The sequence below is a fragment of the Fukomys damarensis genome, unplaced genomic scaffold (genome assembly GCF_012274545.1).
Source record: "Fukomys damarensis isolate Sample0158 unplaced genomic scaffold, DMR_v1.0_HiC HiC_scaffold_35, whole genome shotgun sequence".
NCBI lineage: Eukaryota > Metazoa > Chordata > Mammalia > Rodentia > Bathyergidae > Fukomys > Fukomys damarensis.
Genome location: NW_022900947.1, coordinates 37,527,645 through 37,536,591, shown reverse-complemented (window position 1 = coordinate 37,536,591; position 8,947 = coordinate 37,527,645). Strand labels below are relative to the sequence as shown.

General features: G+C 33.3%; 1 protein-coding gene across 3 annotated transcripts in view; it reads left to right on the top strand.

Moving 5' to 3' along the window:
- Nfxl1 (nuclear transcription factor, X-box binding like 1) overlaps positions 1-8,947 on the top strand; it is a 49,687-nt gene that overhangs the window by 7,327 nt on the left and 33,413 nt on the right. For 2 of the 3 annotated variants that reach the window (XM_010640199.2, XM_010640198.2), the window contains exons 5-11: positions 1,463-1,593; positions 4,374-4,552; positions 4,773-4,934; positions 5,042-5,142; positions 5,808-5,922; positions 6,909-7,033; positions 7,708-7,830. In XM_010640199.2, the coding sequence (XP_010638501.1) occupies positions 1,463-1,593; positions 4,374-4,552; positions 4,773-4,934; positions 5,042-5,142; positions 5,808-5,922; positions 6,909-7,033; positions 7,708-7,830 (936 nt within the window). Of the gene's footprint in view, positions 1-1,462; positions 1,598-4,373; positions 4,553-4,772; positions 4,935-5,041; positions 5,143-5,807; positions 5,923-6,908; positions 7,034-7,707; positions 7,831-8,947 lie in introns of those variants that run through there. The other variant, XM_033758890.1, reaches the window with a different exon arrangement.

Below are 8,947 nucleotides of genomic sequence, written 5' to 3'. Positions count from 1 at the left end.
GTATTTTTTTTTTTTTTTTTTTTTTTTTTTTTTTTTTTTTTTTTTTTTTGGCACTGGGAATTGAACTCAGATCCTTGCGCTTGTGAAGCAGGTGGCAGAACCTCTGAGACAAATCCCTGGCCCCCAATTTTTTTGTTTTCTTTTGTTTTTTGGTACCAGGGGTTGAACTCAGGACCTTGCGCTTGTGAGGCAGGCAGTGCAACCACTGAGCTAAATCCTTGTCCTTCCAAAAAGATTCTTACAGGAAAGAAACAGACAAATAATAGCACAGATTTTTCTTTTCAACTTCTTTATCTCCTACATCCAAGTGCTATCTCAGGCACTGGTTGGGGTGATCCTAAGCTAAGAAGTTGGCTCCTTTCATGTTTTGCCAGTTTATACAGTATGTCTAATTATTTCAGACAACTGCAAAATGTGATAAGGAAAGGAAGATGATTTTTTGTTATTTTTATTAGTATTGACAGGCATTAAAAATTATTTAGCTTTTCAATTTTATATATTTTCATTTTTTGCTCATTTAAATTTTAGAATTTAGCACCAAGTGCTACACTAATAGGTTTCATTTAACCAAAAGGCTGTATAGAGATATATATGTACATATTTAAGGATTCTTTTGTACTTTTATAGTTGGAAATAACTTAATGTCCAAGAAGAAGTTAAATTATGGTACATGAGTCTGTGTGATACCCTTCAGTGGTGGTCAACTCAATGGCATATGTGCTGCAGTGGGCTGTTTATCATTGGAAGCCATCACTGACATACTGTAAAACTATGAATTTCATGTTGTATTAACATACTTGATAAGTATAAAAGCTTATGCCATCTTAGAACAGAAGACTGTAAAATTACATATGAGTCTGTTCCCTGACTTCTTTTTGCGGGGTACTGGGTGGGGATTGAACTCAGGCCCTTGTGCTTATGAGGCAGGTGGCAGAACCACTGAGACAAATCCCTGGCCCCCAATTTTTTGTTTTTTTTGTTTTGTTTTTTGGTACTGGGAATTGAACTCAGAATTGTGAGGCAGGTGATAGAACCATTGAGCTAAATCCCCAGCCCCATGACTTCATTTTTAAAAAGGAAGAAATCTATATTAAAAAGAAAATGAAAATTGTCCAGAATTCTAATTGTAATTATTTCTAGTTGATTAAATCTTGGTGATCAATGATATTTTTCTTTAAAGTGTTTTATACCTAAATATCTATCTATCTATCAATAGTTTTTGGTACCAGAGATCAAACTCGGGTCCTTGCACTTGTGAAGCAGGCAGCGACACCATTGAGCTAAATCCTGGCCCTACATAAATATATTTTTATAAGTTGTATTTCTTCTATTTTATGAGAGGAAAAGATTATTTTCTGTAATCCTTAGGTTGAAAACACTTTAGTGTGATACTTATTTTAAAGTACTAAGAAACTAACAAAAATCATGTCATGCGAGTTAATTTCTGACGTCTTTGCTTTAGGTTTGGAGCTGTATGGGATGTTTCTGTATATTTCACATGCCCTGTATCCAGAAGTGGGCTAAAGATAGCCAGTTTCTTCTTTCTTCTCTGATGGATGATGATTTTGGAACGAGAGATTATCCTTGGCCTTGGTAACTGTTTCATATTGGTTGGATTTTAAGTTGCAGAATACATGAAAATTGTAGAACGTTAAGTTGCGTCATTGAAAGTTTCAATTTTATCCTTCAATTAGTCGTTTGGGTTATGAAGACCTGTTGTTTTCCTTCAATTTGTGTAAATAGTATGATAGCAAATCATTCAGAATTTATTTTTTCTATCAAAACAACTTTGAAGTTTTTGAAGGACTTTTCATTTCTGTGGAACTGAGAGTCATTTATAATTTGGTACTTCTCTTCTGAAATTCCTCTTAGTGTACATAGTATCACATTTTATGAGATTGTCATCTGGCATTTTAGCCATAGGCTTTTCGATTTTATCCTTGAAATCTCAAAATTGCAAGTTTGTATTATTTGATATGATTAATTTTTCTACATTTATTTTATAAATTTTACTTATTTTTGATTATTTGATCTTCAACTTTTGTTATGTTTTGAGAAAGAGTTGAAAAGTGGAAGGAAATTCTCTATATCTCTGCTAATAATATCGAGGTAATAAAACATAAGCTCAGGGGTTCTGTGTGTTCACAGTTTCTGACTTTTGTGACTAATTGTCTGTTTATAATTTTGTGTTCTATTTTTAACAGATACCCCAAATTGTGTAAATTTGGTCTTCACAAAACCTGGACCTACATCAGACCTCCCTTTGTTATTGTACTACTGATATATTTGTAAAATTGTGGTGCTGTAGTTTTCAAAAAATATTTTAGACGTAGGAATCACTTTTTCAGAATAACTCTGGGCAATCAGAGATTTTATTTCCCTATTATCAGTGATGATGGTGAATGGTTTCAGATTCCTTGTAAGTAGTGGAATAAGAATTTGAAACCTAGAATTTCTGACCTCTAAACTTAGTGCTTTGTCTATTTTTCTAAGTGAATTTTGTCTTACAGTATTACCTTTAGAGTTATTTGTATTTTCTTCATTGAGTACACATGTCTTTGAAGCAGTTTAAAATTTCAAAGTCTATGTTTGCTCCTGTAAATAATGTACTTTGTGGTAATTTAGTATTTAATAGGTGCCAAATTAAAGAAGATATTCTAATTTGTTAAGTTTTGGAGTTTTAATCTTTACATGTATTTTTTCTTTTCACCTGTACTCTTCTCATTTTATTTTATGTAGTATTTTGCTATAGGAGAGGAAAGTACCAGTTAAGAGAACAATGAATTTCTGCAGCTTTTCTAAATCTATAAGGAATGAAACTTTAATCAACCATGCAGTGTCCTATACCCTCCATATGTCACAGTTTTTAAAAAGAAAAGTTTGTGCTGGTTGAGAATTCGTTTTGTTTAACTCTTACCAAGATGGAGCTAGAACTTGGTAAAAATGTTGATAGTTTAAAATTAGTTGTTTTATGGCAATAAAAAAATTTAAAATGTTCATTTCTACTCAAATATTGCCTCTTACTGAACAAGATATAGATAGCATCATTACATTTCATTACTGATGTTCCATTTCTTGAAATAGACCTCATGCATTTGCTCTCACTGAAATAGTTCTGCCTCAGTGCTGAATGGCCAGGATTGTGGTGAGTTGCATGTTAGCTGTCCACGTTCAAGCTTATTAAAAGTACACACGCACACATACACACATGCACATGCACACACAAAGTACACACCTTTACATAGCTGAAAGCAATGGTGGAAGTTTTTCTTTTAGTAAAGAGTAATTTAGCTCCTTCAACAAAATACCAGTTATCCATAACAGATCCATAACAGACATATTTTGTTTTTTACTTTTTGTCATTTTGTTTTTGTTTTTTGGGTACCGGGGATTGAACTCAGGTCCTTGCACTTGCAAGGCAGTCCACTGAACCGCTGAGCTAAATCCCCTGGCCACCTTTTGTCATTTTGAACATTTATGTGGTATTTATTTGTAAAGAACTTGTTCTCATGACAATGAAAGCAGTTGTTTTTGATACAGAAGAAATTAAAGTGATTATGTAAAACGTCCTAGTGTAATATATTAACTGTACTCAGTTATTCAGGAAATAGTAAGGCTTAGACTATCTTGGACTGAAGTGTCCATGATGATCCACAATTGAATTTTTAGTAGAGCTAGAGGTTGACATTTTTAGTGCCAAAATTTACTTATTTTAACGTAGCTTGCAAATCTTTCTGTTTTAGCACAGAATATGAAGTGATGTTTGAATTTTTCTTTGAGTTTGGCACATTTGTAACACACATTTGTAATACAGGTATTTTGTATTAGCTGTTGAAAATTACAAGATTCCTTGTTTATTTTCAAGTTTTCTCTTCTATTCTAGATGTAACCTGTCTCTGCTTTGCTGTTTGCTGATGTTAACTTGAACTTTGTAAAAATCTAGATGAATAACTCAAGAATAGAGTTTTATGTAATTAGTAGAAAGCTACTGTTATTTTATTTTTGTAGCTGTATTCTAGATATGTATGTTTAATGCATGCAACTACCCACATGTAGCTATTTAGGTTTCTAAATATTATAAGTTAAAAATTCTGATCTTTGCTGCATTGTATGTATTGGCCACATCTCAAGTGTCATATGTAGCTAGTGGCTACTGTACTGAACAGTGCAGGTATAAAACAATCCCAGCATCTCAGGGAATTATATTGTACAGAGATGTATTAGATGGTTAAACAGATAAAAGCTTGGTTTTTATTTACTAATGTAAAAATGGAAATGAATCAAGTCTGTTAGTAAAAATGTTTATATTACTATCTCCTGTGTTGCTTTTAAAGATGAAATTAACTTCAATAATTTCATTTGTTTTGGTTTAGTCCGAAGTGTAGGTTTGAATACAAACGGTCAGAAACGCCTAGTAGGTACTATTGCTATTGTGGAAAAGTAGAAGATCCACCTTTAGATCCATGGCTTGTGCCTCACTCATGTGGTCAAGTATGTGAGAGAGAGTTTAAACCACCTTGTGGCCATAAGTGTTTACTCCTCTGTCATCCAGGTGAGTTACATACTCTATTCTTAGTTGTTTGTGCGTGGTTATTTCTTCTGATGTTGAGGTTAAAAAAATTGTGAATGTTGAATTGAGAACTGAAATTTGCCATGAGAGCATGTTGAAAGTGATTGCCTTTTAAAGTATCAATAAAGTTTTAGAAATTACTTATAAGTATAGGAAGTAAAACTTTGCATTTCTTCTGATTTTCTTCTTTATTGCATTCTAGGTCCTTGCCCGCCTTGTCCAAAAATGGTCACAACTACTTGTTACTGTAAGAAAGCAAAACCCATCCCTCGTAGATGTAGTGCCAAGGAATGGTCCTGCCAGCAGTTATGTGGGCGAAAGTTGCTTTGTGGGCAACATAAGTGTGAAAATCCTTGTCATGCAGGTAAAAGGCAGTACCTGTTAGGTATTCTGACTTTAAGCAAAAGTCAAAGCAAACAGTTTTTATTGTTTTTATGATGTTTTTGTGCTAATTTATCATTTTGATTTTAGGAAGTTGTCAACCTTGTCCAAGGGTGAGTAGACAAAAATGTGTCTGTGGCAAGAAAGTAGCTGAAAGAAGCTGTGCAAGTCCATTGTGGCACTGTGATCAAGTAAGTGTGTGTGCATTTTCAGGGGTGTATTAGCAGTGTAGGAAGCATAAACTACTAGAAGACAGAAATACTAATTAGGTTTAGCTGAATAAAAGTTAGGCAACTCAGCTGAACTAATCATGTATTAGGCAGTTATTTTTCAATTTAATATTTTAATTATTGAAAAGGCGTTGTTGAAGTTATAGCTACCTGTTTTTAATTTTGAGTTGTATACATTTTTACTTTTTACTCTTTTTTGTTAGTTCTCCCACCCTAACTCTTTCCCTTTTTGATCCAGCACTTTTCCTCCTCCTTGAGTCAGTTCCATTAAGGAAGTAGGGCTGATAACTATAGTTTGCTGGTCTTCACTCATGTGGCCAAGTATGTGAGAGGGTATTCAGACCACCTTGGGGCCATCACTGTTTCCTGCTCCATCATGATTAACATGGTTTTAGTACTGTTTGAATGAAGGGCCATGTAAAGCTATATGTACTTCTTGCTTTGTTATATTTTTAAAATATTCTCTTTGGTACATAGGAAATGTGTGTGTGTGTACATATGTATGTGTATACATATACAACACCTACATAAGATGTAAAGAAATTATTTGATTGAAAATGGATTACATTTTGTACAGAATCTTTTGTTAAATTTTAAATCTTTCACTAGTGCTTATATTATTTCAGGTATGTGGAAAAACACTGCCCTGTGGTAATCATACTTGTGAACAAGTTTGCCATGTTGGTAGTTGTGGAGAATGTCCTCGATCTGGGAAAAGGTTCTGTCCATGTCAGAAATCAAGTAAGACTTTCTTTTATGGAAGTGAATTATGAAGCCATAAAGACACATGGAAGAAACATGCATGCATATTACTAAGTGAGACAAATTAATCTGAAAAAGCTAGGTACTGTAGGACTCCAAATATATGACATTCTGAAAAAATCACAACTATGGAGATAGTTAAAAGATCTGCAATTGTCCGGGTTTAGGAAGAGGAAGAGATGAATACGCAGAGCATAGAGGATTTTTTAGGGTACAAAATGTAGTATGCATGGTACAACAATGGTGGATTTATCTTATACATTTATCCAGACCCATCAGGTACACAACCCAGAGAGTGAACCTAATGTAAGTCATGATCTTTGGTTGATGATGATGTATCATTGTATATCATTTGTTATCAGGAATAACAAATACACAATTCTGATCCGGGGGATATGGATAATGGCGGAGGCTGTGCTATTATCATTGTTGTGAATGAGGTTATAGGTGAAATTTATTTTTGGCTGCTATGAGATAATACAATAATTGGGTTTTAGTTTGAATTAGCTTCCTTGACTCTCCACCTATAACACTCATATTTTTAAGATTATTTCTAGTACAGTACTTGTCATAGTAAGTTTGCTAAAGGTGAGTTTTATAATATTCTAAAGTTTCTATTTTCTTTTCTACATCCTGTGAGGTTAAGAGCAAATTAAAAAAGAATAATTGTGGAAATTCATGAGTTGTACATAATCTTCTTTAGATAACTATTTTTGAATAGCCCATAAAAATATTTCTTGAGCATGGTAACTTGTCATTTGCCAAATTTCTTTTTTAAAAAGCATAACCTTTACAAATACTAGGGGTTATTTTCATTAAAGGTAATTTTTTCCAGTAATTACGTGGTCAAATCTTTGTAGTTTGAAAGGGCTGTCATTGCTCAGGGAGTTTAAAGAATACAACAGTTTGTTAGGCTTAATAATAATAATGTGTCTTATTAACATTGATATTTTGTTTTCTTTTAGAGTTTTCTTTGCCCTGTACAGAAGATGTACCAACTTGTGGAGATAGTTGTGACAAAGTTCTGGAGTGTGGAATCCATAGATGCTCACAGCGTTGTCACCGAGGTCCTTGTGAAATATGTAGACAAGTTAGTAATCTCCTATAATAATTATGCTTTCAAGAGCTAACTATTGTAATTTATCCATAAGATTGTCCTGTTACTGTTTTTCATTACTCAGTTTCAAATAAATCTGTGTCATAATATGTATGAGTTTTGTGACCTAAATTTATGATAAGAAGCAGTAGAGTATGCCAGAAGTCATATTACCTTATATTACCTGAATATTACCTTTTTGTTTGTTTTTGCTTCGTAAAACTTTTAATATTTTAATCTTTGTACAGTGTGGGGTTGTTTGCTCCATGAAGTCATTCAGAGCAGTGATGGAAAGAAACAGAAATAAAGTAATATCATTTTGTACCTTAGTACAAGGTTACCAGTTTAGCTTACTAGATAATCCAGTTTACTTTCTGTAACTGTGACAAGGATATTATGATTGTAATTCAATGTAGGTGATTTTAATATGTAGTTTTTTTTTTAACTACTTAATGTCAGATTTCCATTAAATTTAGTAATTAAGTTGTATGAAGTATTTTTTAGAACAAAGTAAGATAAAATATTTTAGGAGATTTGGTTTTGGTAGTCTTTCATATTGTTTGCTATTAAGATTTTTGTCCAGGATGATTTAGTAATTACAGAAATTACACTGTGAGAAAAAAAAAATATTTAAAAACCTCAGTTTTAATACCATTCAATTATTCCAGGAGGTGGAAAAGCTTTGTCGCTGTGGAAAGCATACAAAACGAATGTCATGTCATAAACCTTATCTGTGTGAAACTAAATGTGTTAAGATGCGTGACTGTCAGAAGCATCAGTGCAGGAGAAAGGTACATGTAACAAGCTTGGGAGACTAAATTGTTTTGAAATTTTTCTTTTAGGACTGTGATAAGCACTGCCTTGATTTGGTCTTTGAATGTTCATTCATATTTACTTTCCATATAAAATATGAACAGATATTCTAGATTAATTTTCTTTTAATTGTGGAAAATTGTACTCACTTTTTAAATGACAAGGGTCTTGCTTATTTCCACAGTCCTCTCAACTTTGTTCTAGGGTTTAAAACATCTGTGGCTTATTAGAGTGATACTTCAATTGGTGGTTAGAGACTTAACTTCTGTTATTATTGATACTTGACTCAGTACTGATTTGGAGTATTTTATTGAGTTTGCAGATTTGTAATTCTTTTTTTTTTTTTATTTTTTGAGACAGGGTCTCATTATGTAGTTGAGACTGACCTGGAACTCACTATGCAGCCCAGGGTGGTCTTGAACTCACAGCATCCTCCTGCTGCATCCTCTTAAGTGCTAGGATTATAGGCGTGCGCCACCACGCCCGGCTTTGCAGACTTGTAATTCTTTTGAGTTCCTTTTCTCATTGTGAAATATAATTTTTTCTCTGGTAAATTCCTTGCCCAAAGTTATGAAAATATAATGATAAGTTGGGCTTGCTTTTGCGTAGAATTAGCATGATTGTATTTTTTCATTTTTCTGGGTTTTAAAGTTTATTTTTATAGATAACATTTAGGTTTTGTTTTATCCAAATTGACAATCTTCGTCATTTAATTTTGCTAGACCATGTACATTTATACATTTAATGTGAACTTTAGTACGGCTGAATTTAAGTGTAACATCTTGTTATTCATCCTTCTGTTCTTTTTCTTTTTAACCTTCAAGTGCTGTTTTTCAGTGATTTCATGTTCTCTTTTACTTTTGCTTCTTAGCTGTAACCTTTTTTTCTTTCTTTTGAGTAGCTGTTTTAGGCTTTTTATGAAGTTCTTTTTTTGCATTTTTGAGACAGGGTATCACTATGTAGTTGAGACTGGCCTGGAACTCACTAGCCCTGGCTGGTCTTGAACTCACAGCGATCCTCCTGCCTCAGCCTCCCGAGTGCTGGGATTACAGGTGTGCGCCACCATGCCTGGCCCTAACAATATTTTGTGTTTTT